The 19,579-nt window shown below is 33.6% G+C and overlaps 1 protein-coding gene and 1 long non-coding RNA gene across 51 annotated transcripts in view; one reads left to right on the top strand and one right to left on the bottom strand.

The window, feature by feature from the left end:
* The window catches only part of LOC148309591 (uncharacterized), a 155,000-nt gene that overhangs the window by 108,036 nt on the left and 27,385 nt on the right, over window positions 1-19,579 (bottom strand). The gene's annotated exons all lie outside the window — the stretch shown is intronic.
* Mhc (myosin heavy chain) overlaps window positions 7,791-19,579 on the top strand; it is a 37,253-nt gene continuing 25,464 nt past the window's right edge. For 28 of the 50 annotated variants that reach the window (XM_088259838.1, XM_088259826.1, XM_088259814.1 and 25 more), the window contains exons 1-5: window positions 9,262-9,301; window positions 11,538-11,802; window positions 13,762-13,905; window positions 16,542-16,726; window positions 18,962-19,157. In XM_088259838.1, the coding sequence (XP_088115964.1) occupies window positions 11,596-11,802; window positions 13,762-13,905; window positions 16,542-16,726; window positions 18,962-19,157 (732 nt within the window). In that variant the 5' untranslated portion in view covers window positions 9,262-9,301; window positions 11,538-11,595. Of the gene's footprint in view, window positions 8,077-8,563; window positions 8,761-9,261; window positions 9,440-11,537; window positions 11,803-13,534; window positions 13,706-13,761; window positions 13,906-16,541; window positions 16,727-18,961; window positions 19,158-19,579 lie in introns of those variants that run through there. The other 22 variants (XM_088259819.1, XM_088259834.1, XM_088259801.1 and 19 more) reach the window with 6 other exon arrangements.

Below are 19,579 nucleotides of genomic sequence, written 5' to 3'. Positions count from 1 at the left end.
TTATACATGCTGTCGATTATTTATACGAACAGTTTTTTTAGGATGATCATGTAAAAAATCAGTCAAACAAGAGGCAAAGGAAAAAAACAGAGAAACCAAATATGACCAAGATATTAAAAAAACACACAAAATCATATTTTGGCCTTTTGCATATTCGTCTTAAATCGTTGGGTGAATGGATGATCGGTATTTTTCTAAAAATTTAACGGTCAAAACATATATTTTGGTTGATTGATTTATGACATTAGTAAAATGGGGGATAACGAAACACCAATCGAAGCTAACCGCTTCTTTATCAAGACTGATAAGTCTTGATAAAAAGCGGTTTGCATCGAAACCAGTAGACATTATAATTAAGTTATAAAAAAATATTCATAGTGATTCTAAAACAAAGTTGCATTTTAATTATAAAATAAAATGCATTTTAATTATAAAATAAAATCTATTTGACACGCGACCAGGTTTTTATCGTAAATGACGTAGGCTTATCTCTGGGCTGGGGTTCCATTCGAAAGTCTGTTTCGTGTTTAGCTACCGTGCTGGAGGTCCCGGGTTCGATTGCCAGGGGGTGGGGGGGGGGAAATAAATATTAGTGATTTTACACTCTAATATTCATTTAATGTTACCCTGGACGGATGCGGGTTAGAAGTAGAAGAAATGTAGATAACATTAACAATTTTTTAAAAAATCGGTAACTATTATAACTTCCTGGGAGTAAGAATCTACATTAAAACGGCAAAGTCATTAAATTAAATAAAAATCTGAAGTTACGTTAAAATTTTGTAAACGTTGTAGTTTAATCGGTAACTTCCGCGTGGAATCCCTGCCCGGATAGGTTTTGGAAGAAAATGTCAATCTGTGAGATCACGAGGATTCTCCGTAACCGCATAGGATTGGGAACATCTTGATACATATCTGTTGGCATACGTACTAGAGATAAGGCGAGTGCAACTCAGAATGATGCATGGTATCTCCTGTTAGCAGTCATGTCTGGCATGCAGTACGTCAATCCCATGCACTTTCATCTTCCGGCTAGTATATTATTTAACAAGACAGCCTCACCACGGGGCGTCTTATACAGGAGTCCCGAAATTCATATTTTCTTTCTTTTCGATTTGACTAGACTGAGCCACATCCGTGGCCTGGTACTGCTAGTGTAGCATAAGAATTTATTCGAAACAGCTCGTTAATGAATAAAAAATAATTTATTTTGCATACTTTGTGTCGCGTTGTGGTCCCGTGTTTAGTATCGCAGACTCTTAAGTCAGAGTTTTGGTTCGAACGCACTCTACCACAATTTGATACCTATTTATAATAATGAGCCGCTTAAGCTTGCAGAAAAAGTATGAAATTGAAATATTTGTGAAAATAATAAAAACAAATATTTCTACGTTATTTTTTGACATCTCATCAAAGATGAAGAAGAATATGGAAGTCTGGGCATTTACGGGGCTGACGACCGTCATAGGTTGGTTTAAGTGATCACTTTACACACGTGTAACATTCACCAATTCTACCCATTACACAACGACAACCACACTACTCAAATTCTTGGAAGTTCTGTATATATGAACCAATTTAGAAACCTTGTTCTTGAATCACTAGAACTTCACTAGAGACATCTATTGGTGAGATGTAATGAAGCTTTTTATAAAGCAGAAACTCTTATATTAGTATGTGAGGTCCGAATCCTGGATTATAAACACACACATGAGAAACGCCAGAAAATACCATTTTCATTTTTATTATTAATTAAATAATAAAAATAAAATAATTAAAAATTAAAAAAATATAATATTAATTAAATAATAAAAAATAAAATAAATAAGTATATCTGTTTATTTAAAAAATTAAAAGCGTTTTTAATCTTGTGGTATAATAATATAATACTCTCCTCATCATTAATCGTTCACTTTGTGTAATATAGTACATTAATAAAATCTTTTTTTTCAAATTTTAATTTTTGTATAAATGTCAGACCGTAATATATTTTTTTACCGCTATTTCAATCTACTGTGACACGTGTTTCGATGCATTCCGCATCATTTTCTAACACCGTAATGCAATGATGCGTAATGCACCGTAATGAAAAATTTGAGTACCAGCAAAGCACATAGAAAAATCATAATTTCAGGAGATCTAAGGATAACGGTTTTTCTTAGGCTTTAAGTATCTGTTATTGTATTCCCCATCATTTTCAAGCACCGTATTATGTTTAAAATGATGCGGAATGCATCGAAACACATGTCACAATAGAATTTAAGAAAAAGTGGTATTTACTAAGTAAAACTTAAATTAAAAAGGGATAGATTTTATCACAAAGCGACTGCCGAATCAATTAGTGAACTTTTTTTTTACAAAAATGTTAATAATATTAGTATAAAACCACTCATCGAGAATTTTATGTCTACCGGTTTCGAGACGTACCCGTCTCTTTGTAAGGGACAATCACTACCACAGCATGCAAATTAATCATAATATTAATAAAAATATTTATCATAATATTAATAATATTGAGAATACAATTATAAAAAGATTAAGTATCATACTATTTTTCTTAGCCCACTTAGTAAAGCTTTTGTTCACGAAGTCAAACTTACGACAGGATCACAGAAAACGTAAATAATAAACTAGATGAATTTCGGTTCAAGTCCCTATGTTGTTCAATACGACGCCTGACCGCGGAGCTTCTGATGAAGATGTCGGATGAATAAACATCGTCAAACATGACGTGGGGCCATTCATAAAGTCGTGGGGGTGAGGTATTCAAATAAAATACTGCAGGTAAATTCTTACACACGATTATGCTAGTTCGTAGGTGGGACCGGTGATAGTAATCTCGCGATTATTTATATACACACACATACAGTCTTCTAGACTGCGAGTTAATGTAAGGTCGCGTGAACATACCTTGAAATTAAAACGCATTTTTTAAATCAAGATTTTTTTAAACAAGGTATTTGAAAAGATGAGGAATGCATCTAAACACGTGTCACAATAGATATAAATAAATAGCGGTATTTACTAAGTAAAACTTAAATTAAAAATGGATAGATTTTACCACAACGTGACTACCTAATATATTTACAACATTTTGAGTGTGTCCAAATACTTGTTCACAAATCAGGATTATCTCCAATTACAGGAGTTATTTTCATATTAATAGTAATCGGAGATAATCCAGATTTTGTGAACAAGTATTTGGACACACTCAAAATGTTGTAAGTAAATTATCTGGTCTAATTATAAGCTTAAATAATAAAAATGAAGCCTAAAGCTTAAATAATACAAATGAAAATGATGTTTTCTGGCGTTTTTCATGTGTGTGATTAAATCCAGGATTCGGACCTCACATACTAATAAAGAGTTTCTGCTCAATATAAAGCTTTTTTTCATCTCACCAATAGATGTCTCTAGTGAAGTTCTTGTGATTCAAGAATAATGTTACAAAATTGGTTCATATATATACATAGAACATCCAAGAATTTGAGTAGTGTGGTTGTCAATAATGGGTAGAATTGGTGAATGTTACACGTGTGTAAAGTGATCACTTAAACCAGCCTATGACGGTCGTCAGCCCCGTAAATGTCCAGACTTCCATATTCTTCTTCATCTTTGATGAGATGTCAAAAAATTACCGAATATATTAGTAACATCAAGATTTTTTTTATATAACAACTATATTGTTTTTTTTTTCCTGTTAATTTCATTTAACCAGTGACCAGATAATAGAACGCCACACCATCCTGTGTTTGCAAACATTCTTCGTCCTTTCTACATTCATGCATCTTATGCTGCATGAAGACACGTGAACGCGACCGAGCGCATTATAAATTGACTAATTATATCTAAGCCTTAAAGTCCTGAAAAATATACAAGGAACTTTAGCCTTCAGTCAGTAGAGCTGATAAGTGATAAATGAATCAAAAATACAAAGATATTTAATTTGCTGCCCGTAACCATTAAAAATTAAAGTAGTGATCATGTCTTTAAGAACAGTGTCCGTCGATGGTTGCTTCTCGTTGGAAGGGATAAGGTAGAAAGTGAATTAATTAAAGTCCAGGTGTAATTATTTGATTGTAAAACCTTTATACTGTAAATTGTTATTGCATATATTGTATGTAATGTATATAATCTAATAATAATAAAAAACATTTAATAAAAAAAAGTTGCATTAACATGCAAGTATTTCGGCTAAATAATACAGGCCATGCCTAAACAGCCGTAATACATATAGTAAAAAATGTCTGTTTCTATGAAATAAATAAATAAAATAAAATGCAATTTTATAAAAAATGTAACAAGTATATATATATATATATATATATATATATATATATATATATATATATATATATATATATATATATATATATATATATATATATATATATATATATATATATATATATATATAACCATATCCGCTCCCTAGGTGGAGCATATGTAGTCCACAAACTGTCTCCAGGCTTTTCTGTCGGCTGCCAGCTCCCTTGCATCCTCCCAAGTCAGATCCGCGTCCCGAAGTTCTGACGAGAACTGCCGACGAATTGTCAGCAGTGTAACAAGTATTGAAAGAAAATAAAACTTTTCAATAAAGTTATTTTTTTCATAATATGATCATCAATCATTCTGTTACATAAGCTTAGAATTGATTTTCAATTGAATAAAACAGTTGTTTGTATGAAGTACAAAAAATCTTTTAAGTTGAATGATTTAATATTTATAAATTCTTCTGTACTGATGGGAAATTTGTTGATTTAGAATTTCAGATGGATTTGCTCTTTGATCAAGCGCATATTAGGGCAGGAAACCTTGAAACTTGGAAAATTATTGAAAAAGTAAATATATATTTTTCAAATTCAGGAAAATGGAATGAATTATCCGCTCTATGTTGTCCGCCTCCGTAGCGGTGGTAAGCGCGTATAGCTATCGTGCTGGAGGTCCCAGGTTCGATTTTCAGGGAGGTTAAGCTAAATATAAGTGGTTTTTTATATTATGTTGTTTTTGGTTTTGTTTTTTTTAGATATTAGCTAAATATTAGGTGAAAAAACACACATTTATATTGGCCCCTCCTGTAAATCGAATGCGTGACCTCCAGTATGGTAGCCTAATATGCTAACTACTACACCACGGAGGTGGATGCATATTTTTAATGATGAAAAATGCTGATTTTCAAAACTTCATCTAGAAGTATTTGAAAGTACCAGCAGTGCGGGATCGCTTGTACCAATAAAATAATATTTTTAAACTAATTAATGAAATCAATAACTTTGTTGAAAAGCGTATAATGTATGTAAGTACGTACAAACATATTTGATTAAGAAATGTAAGTTATAATATTATATACCATAGTTATACTTATGTACACAACATTAAATATTATGTTTAAGTGAAAACCTGTAATTAGAATTAAGATTGAATTTTTTAAATGTAGTATTTTGTTATGTTTTTGTTGTAAATATTCTGTTGGTTTTAGAATAAATAAATAAATAAATTTATATGTAATTAAATATATATTCATATTACATTATAACAATTTCAGTAGACAGTAGCAGTAACGTATTTTTATATATTCCATAATATAATGAGTAGTTTGTATACCAAATAAATTTTCAGTTTATTTACGGAAACATTGAAATAGGCAAACATCCTTTTGGTGTATAAATAATCGCGAGAAGTAAGAAGAACGCCGATAAATATTGATTCACGGTTTATTTTCAAAGTAATTTCAATGTAAATTTTACAGCCACATTGTTAAAAAATTATATTACCTTTGTTGAAGCATACAATGGCAATGTTGCTAAAAAATCTAAAAACATAAAATTCTTATTTTTCTTCTTCTTTGACCCTGATCCGCGCCCAGATGGTGCAAAGGGTACTGCATTTAATTGACGCGGTTTTAACTCGATCGTTCAATATACATATATAGACGAGGTCATCAGCCCAGCACTCCATATGTTTAGATAAAGGTGTGGAATATATTTGACGAGATACAGATAACGTGAGTGAAGGAGCTCAGGATAAATATGCTACTGCTACATGGGAAAGGGTATAGAGCACTTTAAAAAGTTTTAAAAAGTGAACAATTAAAATAGAGTTGGTACTTTAAAAGATGAGTACTGTTGAAAAAAGTACCAGAATGATAACAGCAGCAATATCTAAGCCACTTGGAGATGCATACATGCACTCGTAATTTGCATTGTTTCTTGAGGTTCTAAAAAGGTTATTAAAATGTAGCATGTCTGTTTCCTGACATTATAAGAGGGTGAATAAATCCTTTTCCATCCATTTTCTAAAATTTGTAATAAAATATTTATTAAAAAAATTAAATTCAGTTTGAAAAGACAAAATTGCATCAAAGTAACGCTATTACTACCACTAAACGCGGGCAGGGCTAAAAAAAAGAAAGATTCAAAATAATTATGTCGCATTTCCATACGTCGCATGAAAATTAAAAAAAAAGTTATGCTTTCAAACCACGCAATGCAATCGACTGAAGCGAGCTTTTTTACATTCCCGGATAATTTTGAATTTCCTCGAATTTATAACTGGAAAACTGGATTCTATTCGCCACTTGGTATAATTTTAATGTTGTACTATAAATCAAATACAAGATTTTTTATCTGAGAAAATGCCAACCGAATCGCACGTGGCCGCCGAGCATTTATTCAAACCAATGTGGCTATTTTGACATATATTATTTCTACATACTTTCAGCGTTTTCTTTCAAATGCACTGATAAAAATATTTACCAACATTTTGAATATTGAAAGCATTAACTTTGTGGATCATTGTAATATATTTTGGATAAATAAAATACTTTGTTTTTTGATCCACTCACATTTTAATTGAAAACTAACTAGTTTCGGCAACAACCTGTTGCCCTCTTCAGGGTTTGTTTTATGACATAAAACAAAACCTGAAGGTTTTTAGTAAAAATATAATTGGATCAAAAAACAAAGTATTTTATTTCTCCGAAATATAAAAAATATTTACTACAGCTATTATGTACGTTAGTCGAAAATTTAATTTCATCAATTTATTCGGCAGTCACTTTGTGATAAAATCTATTCATTTTTAATTAAAATTTAGTAGATATCACTTTTTTTATAAATATATTGTGTGACACCTGTTTCGATGTATTCCGAATCATTGGAATGCATTGAAACATGTGTCATAATAGATTTTGAAAAAATAATGGTATTAACTAGGTAATAATTAAATTAAAAGCGAAAAATTAATGTTTGATTTGCATATATGCTACATATATGGATGGCAAGCAAAAAACGTGTGAAATCATCTAACGGTGTTTGTAAATGATGCGGAATGCATCGAACACGTTTCACAATTGATTTTAAGAAATAGTGTTTTTCACTAAAAACTTTTACTAAAAAATAAAAAAAATTGATGTTCGATTTGCATAAATGCTATATGGATGTCTAACAAAAAATGTGCGCATGTTAAATAGTTGTGAAAATAAGATAAATTGCTGAAGTATGTGTGTCCAGAAAACGTATGTACATATGGTCGCAAGTGTCTAAACAATACGAATGCGAATATATCAGAAAACGGCGCCAGGGGATATTTGGTGTAAAATAGAGTCCGGAAAAGCCGCCGGAACCTGGGAAAGTGCGGCGCGCTGCCCCGCGCTCTCGGGTGTCGCCATCGCATCTCCGCCTAAAAAGGGAGCCCCCATCCCCGGCCGCCCATTGGCCCGCGCCGCCCCCACTCCGCCGGCCGGATCACGTTCCCGAGTATATAAATGTACCCCGCGCTGGCGCGCCGATCAGAACGGCTTTCGAACGTAAGTAAACTGCCACCACCTAACCGCCGCGAGTGTCCTCAGGATTAACCGTGTGTACCAGTGAGCCGGGATATCCGCGCCCGCACCCCTATTGCGCCGCCGCGAGGACCGCCCCCGCCCTGCTGCGTAATAGGGCGGCCGGCGCGGATGTGCCGGCTGATAGTGTGTGCATTAACCCCGAATACCAGCGACTTCTGAATGGATCCGCTCGCCTGACGTTTCGTTATCTGTGCATCCCCCTGTTACGTGCATCGGCCGAGGAAGCGGTCGTGTGTGGACTGACTTGTCACCTACTCATTGCATTTTCACTCGATTACACTTTTCTTTATCTGTGCTAGTTACCTGTTGTGCTCGAGAGTTCAAATTATCAAACAATCAAACATGTTTAAAGTTGAAAAGTTCAACAGTGATGCGCTCACAAGTGCACATTTTATAACTTGCAGTTTTCAATTTCAACACTTCAGAAGATAGTGCATTTAAAAGAAAGTTGATTGTGGACGGAGCATACAATTACAAAAACACTAAACATTTTTGAGATTGCTTTTAAGCAGTGACAATAAGATCAATATACTGGATCATATTGAAGTCTGACAAACCTAGGGGTTATGTTTTTAGTTGTTTCTTTCAAAAGTCAAATAGTTAATCATCTCTTGATGCACTTAGAATGTGAAAACACAATTAAATTTCAACAACAAGTTACACAATCAGTTACACATACCACCGCTTCCAAGCGCCGCGACGAGTGTTGAATGAATTAGTCCGTCTCGCATGTAGCGTAATAAAGAGCGAACGCGGTTGTTTTGAACGTTAACTGTTATGGTCAGATAATAGGCGGAGCTTTGGCCAGTCCAGAGGCGGCAGAGTCCAGAAATAGTTCGCGAAGCACACTAGAAATAAATTCGGGCGAGGTGGAACATTGCCGGATCCGTGATTCTGCCCACTTACGTCAAACTGTAATTCACTTTGAAAAGCTGAAAATTCTAAAAAAAAGTCCATCATTTATAAAACAATCATAAATAATAACAAAACGAGGTATTTGGTGGTTGCTTTTCGCAGAAAAAAAAACTAAAATTACATGAGAAAAATATCATGCAGCTTGAAACAGAGTTTTGGGCATGAACGCGTTAAATTGCATTTTTATGTTACGATTTTTTTTATTATTAATATATTTTTGAAAATCACCAAATTAGATCGATAAATCATTTCAAGATCGGTATTTGAATTAGATTAGGAGAAAAACGTCGCATGAAAATTACACAATACGCCGGATGGATTGTTATAGAATCGGCAGAAGCAGGTAAAGCTCGCGAGATCGTTGCCCAATTCCGAAGCTTTCCTCGGCGAAGAATCCGACCGGCATATAAGGTTTCCATCGGCAACTTGGCACCCTTCCCGCGCCGGACACAAATAGGCCCCGAGCGGACAGCTAATTCCACGCTTCTCGTATTATAGCCATTGTGAAGTCGAACCAACAGGCGCGCGGTGTTTCCTCAAGTCTGTATCCACTCCGGACTATTATTATTCCACCGCTTCGTGCGCTTTTCCGCTAACTGTGCTAATCCCGCGATCGGATATCTCTAGTGCCCTTCTAAATTATTCACCATTCATTACGGCCAAATTAACTAATTTACAGTGCGTTCAACAATTGAAAATTTCATCATTCTAATGATTGTAGATTTTATCTCTAGTGCCCTTCCAAATTATTTACCATTCATTACGGCCAAATTAACTAATAGTGCGTTCAACGGTTGAAAGTTTCAACATTCTAATAATTGTAGATATTATCTGTAGTACCCTTCCAAATTATTCACCATTCATTACGGCCAAATCAACTAATTTCTAGTGCGTTCAACAATTGAAAGTTTCAACATTCTAATAATTATAGATATAATCTGTAGTGCCCTTCCAAATTATTCACAATTCATTACGGCCAAATTAACTAATAGTGCGTTCAACAATTGAAAGTCTCAACATTGTAATAATTGTAGACATTATCTCTAGTACCCTTTCAAATTATTCTCCATTCATTACGGCCAAATAACAAATAGTGCGTTCAACGATTGAAAGTTTCAACATTCTAATAATTATAGATATTATCTGGAGTACCCTTTAAAATGATTTACCATTCATTACGGCCAAATTAACTAATTTCATCCGGCAGTGCGTTCAACAATCGAAAGTTTTAACATTCTAATAATTAAATATATTATAATCAATCATCAATTCGGTAAATTATGAAAAAAAATGTGTTAGTGCGGAACCAAATTTAGAATCAACGTCATCCTTGCCAAGTAGTTGTATGTTGCATATTTCAAGTGCATCAGCCGTTATCAGAATCATATTTTTAGAAGAACAGCAACTAAGCACTGTTTTTTTCATATCAAACTTCAAGAATATTTAACAGGAGCTTTAAACAATTTTTCATCGAATATTTTCGACACATTTTTCTAAATCGCCAGAATTATAAGCGCGAAATTAATTTATAATCAAATAAAATAGAATAAGTTACCAATATTTAATAAATTTTAAGTTTTTTCGATACTTGTGGATATTATATCATTAGTGATACCGCTTATCTGTTAATCACTTTTAAACTTTTATTATTTTGATAAAAGTTGTTCATCATTGATCAAAAAAATATCTTTATCATTTAAGTTACTGTAATTTAGTAACCACTAATCCAGTTTTTAACTAATCACATTCTCAAAATATGTAAAAACATGTGTTTTAAGTAAAATATATTAGATAATAAAAGAGAGCGATTATAAAGTAACATATCTTGATAGTAAATATCCAAAATAATGAAGTCAACATTTTTCTGCGTAATAAATTTTTAAATTCTAAGATATTTTTTTTTCAAACTTTTCTTTAGAAAGCGAAATCATTGTAACAAATATAAATATAATAATATTGACGCAAAAAAACAGCTGACGTTGATTCAACTATTAAGTTTCTCATTTAAATGAGTTCTATACAACTTTGAGTCGCTCAATTTTATTGCCGAATGACATATCGTGGGCTTAGAGTGTCAAAGAGTCAAATTCATTCCGCCAAATTTTGAAACCGAAGCTAAAAATGTCACATTACTTTATTTTTCCAACAAATCATAATACGTCATAAATATTATTTTAAAAGGGGGTTGATATAAGAGAATCTTCTTACATTAGATACTGCTAATTTACCTGAGAAAACTCTTGAAAATTAGCATATAAAAGCTAGTATGAGTGAGTTGAGCAAATTTGAAAACCAAAGCCGTTGCTGTTTTTTTTATATTTCCTACCAATTTCTCACTTATTCCGAGTCCATTTTATTTTTCATGTATCAGTAATGTCGCTCATTCTTCATACATAATCTTCTTCTTCTTCGAACCCTTATCCGCACCCCAATGGTGCATAGGGCATTGCATCATATAAATAAAGTGTTATCTTGATCGTTAACACATGAAGGAAAGGTGATTAGCCCTCCGATTCATGTATCAGTCAGGGTATATATTGAATAAATATTAGTGTGAAAAAATCACTTATATTTATTTGAATCCCCCCCTCCCTGGGAATCGAACCCGGGACCTCCAGAATGGTAGCCAAGCGTGCTGACCATTATACTATGGAGGCGGACATACATAATCTGTTAGCTTAAAACAAGTCACTCTGAGCCGACGACCTGTGGGTTTGATGCTGTGTTTTGCATTGTGTGTAACGTTTGCTATATATATTGCTGTTTTTGTTTCCAGGAAGGCTCCAGGGCTGTTTCTCGTGTCTCAATAGCCCCGCACTTTCGTCCGTCCCAACATGCCGAAGGTCGTGAAACAGGAGGGCGATGACCCCGACCCGACCCCCTACCTGTTCGTGTCGCTCGAGCAGAAGCGTATCGACCAGAGCAAGCCCTACGATGGCAAGAAGGCTTGCTGGGTGCCCGACGAGAAGGAGGGCTACCTTCAGGGCGAGATCAAGGCCACCAAGGGAGACCTCGTCACCGTCAACCTGCCGGGAGGAGAGGTAAGAAAACGAAGACAGATACAAGCGAACATTCAGATTCATTGGTAGACCTCAATTATATATATCTAGGGACATGATAGGCGTCCCCATCGCGACGTTAGGTACACGCCTTACTAAACGTTTCGAGAACAAAATAACAACTATGTAATTGTGTTTTGAATATTGAAAGCATTCACTTTGTGGATCATATTGATATATTATTTTGAGAAATAAAAAGACTTTGTGTTTTGATCCACTCACATTTTTATTAAGCAACTAGTTACGGCAACAACCTGTTGCCCTCTTCAGGGCTTAATTTATGACTAAATTAAACCCTTATAAATTAAACCTTGAATAATGTCATAAATGTCATAAATTTATTTCTCAATATAATATTACAATGTAATTTTTAAACATTCATTTTATTTGACCATTAACCGGGTTTCGTCATAACCAGATGTCGGTTACGACAAAACCCGGTTGGTAGTCAAATCAAATTCATGTAATAAAAAATACATAGTTGTTATTTTATTCTATAAAGCGCAGTACAAAAGAAATGTCAGTACAAAACATAAACGTTTTGAAGTTACATTTTGGCGCATCGAAACATTTATTAGAATTCGTGAATTTAATTTTAAATGAAGGAAAATCTATCGAATTACATAAACAAATTTTAGAATATCGACAGATAGATTAATAAGAAACTAGTCAGAAACTTAAATTTTAATTTAAATCATTATTATTCTAAGTTGATTTTTTAATTGCATAATTATAACGATTTTTTTTACATTGCTGGCTATCTCTATTAAGAGCACCGATTAACGAGCAATGAACAAGCCAATCAATAAATATTTAATTAAAATTAAATAATTATAAATGGTAGAGCCATGGTTTACGCATACAATTCGTTCCGTAAATCTGAACCTGATTCTGTATTCATAGTCTGATTGCTTGCATCTTGACAGTAAATTTCATGAGTAAAATATACAATAGTTCTCTTCTGGATTCCCAGAAAATGATTTGTAACAGTACTTTGTGATAGGAATATGTAAATGAGAATCACGTAAAAAGACATTTTTAAAATAATAAATGAATGATACACAAGTTTGCAAGCTAGCCGAATATTTATTATATATTTCTTTCTAATAAATTTCTTATGCGACCATGTTAAAAGCTGAACAAAAAAAATATCGTAAATTTGAGAAAAATTGTGATATAGAAAAAATAAATATTATAAAAATGCTTGAATTAAGAGATAGAGAATTTCTATTTGTTTAAATAGTTGTGAGATATAAAATTTAGTTAAAATGTACCGGAAACAAATATTTTTAATTTTCAATGATTCTATAAAGAATGGTGAGGTAGATATACTATAGAATCTGATAGGAAACTATAATCGATGGTATAATCGGTCCAGTTAGAGAATTGATCTTTTTATTGATCATACAAATTGATAAGGTCGATATATACAATAGAATTTGATACTAAATTATTTGTCAATAAAAATAATAATTAGGTCGTGTATATTGGAATTTGATAGGAAAATAGACTATATGATATTAGCAATCCAGTTAAAGTCGATTGATACAAATTATTGTGTTTGCTACAAATATTTTTCTAAGAAAAAAATAAGCAAAGAGTTGTACAAATTATACACAGGGATAAGTTGCAAGATACTTGATTTGTTTTTATACATTCACACAGGGCACGAAAGAAACAAGGGAAGCATGGATGTAGAGATGAATGAGTATAAAAAACAATTGTTACTATGTATGAGCAGGAAAAGACCTTCAAGAAGGAGCTATTGGGCCAAGTGAACCCACCGAAATTCGAAAAAGTCGAAGACATGGCCGACCTCACGTACCTGAACGAGGCAGCCGTTCTGCACAATCTCAAGCAGCGGTATTACCACAAACTGATCTATGTAAGTCCCATTCCGATAGAGGTTACTTTAAACGTTACCATTTTTCCGTCCCCTAGACCAAGGATTTCAAGAAGGATCTGGTTGGTCAAGTCAACCCCCCCAAGTACGAGAAATGCGAGGACATGTCCAACTTGACATACTTGAACGACGCTTCCGTCTTACATAACTTGAAGCAGAGATACTACCATAAGCTCATCTACGTAAGTCCGCGCCCGCCGCAGCGCGTCGCTTGCTTGCAGCTTTGTGTTGCCCTGTGCCGTGATTGCGAAACCTCCCCAAAACCAACAAACTCCACCTGCATCCACCATATTTAGAAAACAATCGATCAAAAACTAGTACTATCCACCAGTATCATCAATTTTGCATGAAATTCATCTTGAACTTTCTTTTCTACTATATTTCAAGCAAATCCAATTTCCGCTCGCCTCAGAAAGCTCTAGTATATACACAGAATACTGACGCAAGTCATGTATGACAGATCTAAAATTAGCTAATTATGCGAGCTCCTGGCTAAAAAAAATCCCCCATCTAATAAGATCTATTTTAAAATAACCTTTTGATCGGTCACTCGTTAAATGATCGTCAATAAATGCTGCGCTTCGAATAGCGCCGATATTTGTAATCGAAACGAGATAAAAATAAAGCGAACATTGGCACGATACACCGCAGCATGCTATTCTGATATAATTTTGTAATGAAAATAAATGAACACTCATCTTGGCTGAATCATAATTTGGCATTCCGATCTATAATACTTACCTGCAATAAGAAGAAGCAGATTTAAATCTTTTTATTAATTAAAACTTTCTTTACTATTATATAACATCACTTCGATTGGCTTTATCCAAATTTTACGCACTTTCTTTTCCTCATAATTATCCCATAGAATTAACCATACTCTTTCACCTTCCTTCTACTAATAGCCCCCCGCTTTAGTAATCGCTGAACAAGCTATTAACAGCGGACTCTAAGGGTTCCACAGAACTGAAACATCGCCCCATGGACAGGCGCTGTGCTCCGTTTTATGGTGTTTTCTTTTTATCGACTTGTGCATATGACAACCTCATATTTTATGTTATTTTCTTCCGTTTACCATGAATTGAATTTTAAATCTACGAAATTTGTCTCAAATAATAACGAAACAAATTAATGGAGAAAACGACATGAAAAATAGGTTGCCGTTTTATTTTCATTTTTCAGGATTAAACGGGAAAGTACAATTAATGCAATACCCTCGTTTTCATGAATTTTTTTGTATTTTTTATTATCTGTCTTAGCTTTATAGTCTTAGAAATGGCTCATTTTCTGTATCCTTATGTGTAAAGGCAACTAGCCGAAACTCAAGTTGCGGCTGTTTGGCGAAACACGGCTCAAAGCTATAACTAGCCTCTTTCATATACAATCACAGATTTTACTCTATCTCTTTCCTTTACCAAAATATTCATTATCCAAATGGCCGCAAAATTGTATTAATTTGATATATGTTTTGGCAAAAAGCATCACTTTAAGTTAACTTTAAAGTCATTTATCTCAAAACTACTGTGTTTAAGTTGCGGCTATTTGCCTTTGCACATTAGTATCCTGAATAAGCACAGACTGCTGATTTTGGGAAAAAATGATGTGGTTTTTGTGATTAAGTTATAATCCACCATTGATTGGATCACCACAATCAATATTCGTAAACAAAACAGATATCAATAAAAATATAAATAACGAAATGTGTCATTTTGAATCTAATTAATGGTGGATTTTAACTTGGATGATTGATTTTAGTACGTGAGACATGAAATAATGGTTATTTTTTGGCATGATGTTTTTAAAAGATTTGTTAATAAAGTTTCGTAATTATATCAACATATTAAAATTCAGTAACAGCATTAATTTTTTTTTAATTAAAAGGGCAAGTGGAGTTTTTATCGAAAGCTCCTAACATTTAATTTGCGATTAAGAATTGTTGATAATTAAAATAGTCAACAATTTTCACATTTGGTGTAAATGTTTTTGATCCTTTGAATTTGATCAAAAAATGTATGTAAAAACATCTTTACATCTCGTTATTTGTTAAAAAAAAATGCAACCATGATAAATCAAGCCGTATTTATAATACACGTTCTAGTGAATTTCTAATATTATAATAAAAAGTAATTCTATTTTGTATATTAAAAGCATTGTTTTCTTTGTGGTATGGTAATATAACTATCAATTCATCGTTCACTGTGTGTAATTCCACATAAAAACTACTTCACGACCAACGGTTTTCGAAGAATCATTCCATCATCAGGTCATCTGTAGTCTACAGTTGACTTGACAATAGAATGGTTATTCCGAAACCTGTATACGTAAAGTAGAGTTTTTAAGTGGTATTACACAAAGAGAACGACGAATGATAAGGAGAGTGTTCAATGTTCTTCTCTCTAACCCTCATCCGCACCCAAAGTGCATACGGCACTGGATCATATATAAAAGCAGTGTTATCTTGATCGTTAACACATGAAGGCAAGGTAATCAGCCCTCCGCTTCAGGAACCAGGCCAGGGTAATATTGAATAAATATTACAGTGTAAAATCACTAATGTTTATTTTCAACCCCACCTGGGAATCGAACCCGGGACCTCCGGCACGGTAGCTAAACACGCTAACCATTACACCACGGAGGTGGACAAAGTTTTCCCGTTTAAAAATATGCCCATAACGTTGGCAAATTATCTAAATAGCGAGTTAGCGGGCTTATTTGAAACGTTGCCTTATGCGCGAGTTAATTCGTCCGTTTGAAACGTTGTCCAAAATAACACCGGTACAATAATATCGATTTTCTCATGAACCTGTTTGTGGTGCAGACCTACTCCGGCCTTTTCTGCGTCGCCATCAACCCCTACAAGAGGTTCCCCGTGTACACGCTGCGCTGCGCCAAGCTGTACAGAGGCAAGAGGCGTTCCGAAGTGCCTCCCCACATCTTCGCCATCTCTGACGGAGCCTACGTCAACATGCTCACCAACCACGAGAACCAGTCTATGTTGATTACGTGAGTACCGCAAACAACCATAAACTTCTAATATCGTAGTCGTAAAGGAGAAAGTGACCAACTAACAAAACGTAAAATGTTCAGGAGGGCCATTTAAGTCACTCTTGCTTGGCAAGAAAATAAACGTCAACACAGTTAGTCATTTTTAACAAGTCAATATATTATACTTCCATATTTAAAATCCTTTGGGGTTTTTTTTCAGGACATAATTAAGCTAGTAAGATATCAAATAGTCAATAATCACATTTTTGTAAAAAAATGCAGTTGGTCACTTTCTCCTGTATGACTACGATATAAAAACTACCCGATACGAACGCTAGAACAAGGAACTAAATTTCAGTCTTGTTTACTTTAGTTTTTATCTTTTTTTTCAAATCATAATTCTAAAATCAAGCCTACTCCATACGAACGCTAGAACGATGAACTAAATTTCAATAGTGTTAACTGTATGTTTATATTTTTTTATTTGGGAATTTTACAAAATAGTTACATAAATCAAGTCGTTCATATAAAATGAGATACACAAAATACTTGAACTATTTCAGTTACAAAATTTTCCAATTATAAGCTTGAGAAAATATCTGAAAGAGGGACGGGAGGGATGAAAAAAGGAAGAGAGAAAGATCAAAGCTCAAGTCAAAGACAATTTGTATGAAACTAGGGACACACCACAATATATGTTATAATAAAGAATAAGGGTGACGACATTTTATAACAGAAAAAAAATTATAAACAACAATAAAACAAGTATACGAGGTGAATGTTATTCGAAATAGAAGCAGGGGAAGACCGAATTGACTTGGCATAATCAAGTATTTAAAAAAAACTTAAAAGTGGTCAGATCAGGAGTCGGAATCCATGCTGCATTATACTCGTACATAATTGTATAATGCAAGTATGGATTTAATGTTCAAATTAGTGTAGAAAATCAAAACGAAAAAATACAAAGCCTTGTTTATTTTTAGTAAACTACGAGTATTTATATCCAAATGCATTAACGTAATAAAGTTATTTTCAAAAACAGTTACGTAAAACCTCAATATCATATTATTGCCAAAGAATTTTCTGTACCCCAAACGAATAGGCATTGGTGCGCAGTTGGGTAGTTGCCATCAGTTGGAAAGAAATTCGAGAAATGTTTATTTCAATCGGTTAGGGTACTTTTCAATATTTTTCACAACGGATTTAAACTTTTATTTTCATTGACGTCCGATGACGTCCGAGAAAGACAAAAGAAGATGCTGAGCGCGTTTATTTTCTATAAAAAAATATGTGGTAAATTTAAAATTGTAGTTTACTTGTATAATCGTTTAAAGTCTACACTGTTCAAATAACTGATCGAAATGGGTCGTAATTTAAATGAAAAATGGAAGATAGGGATTTTAGATTGGGTCTTTCTGTCGTACAATTGACTGTAAGGTGCTCTAATAATGATCTGGTATTTTAATCTAAGACGTATTTCTTTTATAATAATCATTATTGACAACCACAATTATTGAATTTATTTAAATAATTTTCATGAAATAAGCTTTCGCGTTTAAAATGTAGATGATTTGTTTTATTTATGAAATTGCTTTTATCAATATAATTTTTACGCATTAATCAGAGAATAACTACAAATTGGATATAATGAATAAAACGAGAAATAATTGCATCAAATAAATCTGTATTATTTCCAAAATGACGAGACGGGTCATTTGATCACATTAAGGTGATCAAACGTCCATTATGTTAGTTTTGATTCGTTATTAGATAGTTTTTAGACGATCAAGCACTTGATAACTGTTTTTTTTATTTATGGTTTTTGATTAGAAAAACGAGAAATCACCACACAAAAAAAGATTGGCAGAATCGACAAAATGACGAGTTGATACGTTTGGTCACATATTTTTTCCGTATGATTTTTTTCATCGTTAGAACATTGTTACACGATGAAGTACTTGATAATTGTTTTCCTTATGATTTTTGATGGGCAAAACGAGATTCAATCACATAAATGAAGATTGTCATAGTTAACGAAATGACGAGTCTAGATCGTACACTTTCTCCGTAATGTGTTTTTTTCTCGTTGTTAGGCAATTTTTAGACGATTGAGTACTTTATAATTGTTTTTCTTGTAGTTTTTAATGGGCAAATGAGATTTGACCACACAAAATGAAGATTGGCAGAGTTAGCCAAATGACGAGCCGAGACTTGAAGTGCTTTTCGATAACATGTATTCTCCTTTGCCCACAGTGGAGAGTCTGGTGCCGGTAAGACTGAGAACACGAAGAAGGTAATTGCGTACTTCGCCACCGTCGGCGCCTCCACCAAGAAGGAAGACCCCAACGTGAAGAAGGGCAATCTTGAAGATCAGGTCGTGCAAACCAACCCTGTGCTTGAAGCGTTCGGTAACGCCAAGACCGTCCGTAACGATAACTCTTCTCGTTTCGTAAGTAGTCCAAAACTTTATCATTCTTTACTTTCTTAAACCTTTCAAACTTTTTATACTTCTTTGGATACCATCTCTAAGACTGTCTTTCAAACTTTTTATCCTTCTTTGGATACCATCTCTAAGATTGTCTTTCAAACTTTTTACCCTTCTTTGGATACCATCTCTAAGACTGTCTTTCAAACTTGTTATACTTCTTTAGGTACCAGCTCTAAGACTGTCTTTCAAACTTTTTATACTTCTTTGAATACCATCTCTCATACTGTTTTTCAAACTTTTGATACTTTAGATACCATTTCTAAGACTGTCTTTCAAACTTTTTATACTTTTTTGGATACAATCTTGAAGACTATTGTTTAAACATTTTATACTTCTTTGGGTACCATCTCCAAGACTGTCTTTCAAACTTTTTATCCTTCTTT

Source organism: Brachycentrus maculatus, unplaced genomic scaffold (genome assembly GCF_059751285.1).
Source record: "Brachycentrus maculatus isolate JH-2025_06_01 unplaced genomic scaffold, ASM5975128v1 h1tg000120l, whole genome shotgun sequence".
Lineage (NCBI taxonomy): Eukaryota > Metazoa > Arthropoda > Insecta > Trichoptera > Brachycentridae > Brachycentrus > Brachycentrus maculatus.
The sequence above is the reverse complement of the archived record's forward strand: the minus strand, read 5'-3'. Positions and strand labels throughout refer to the sequence as shown.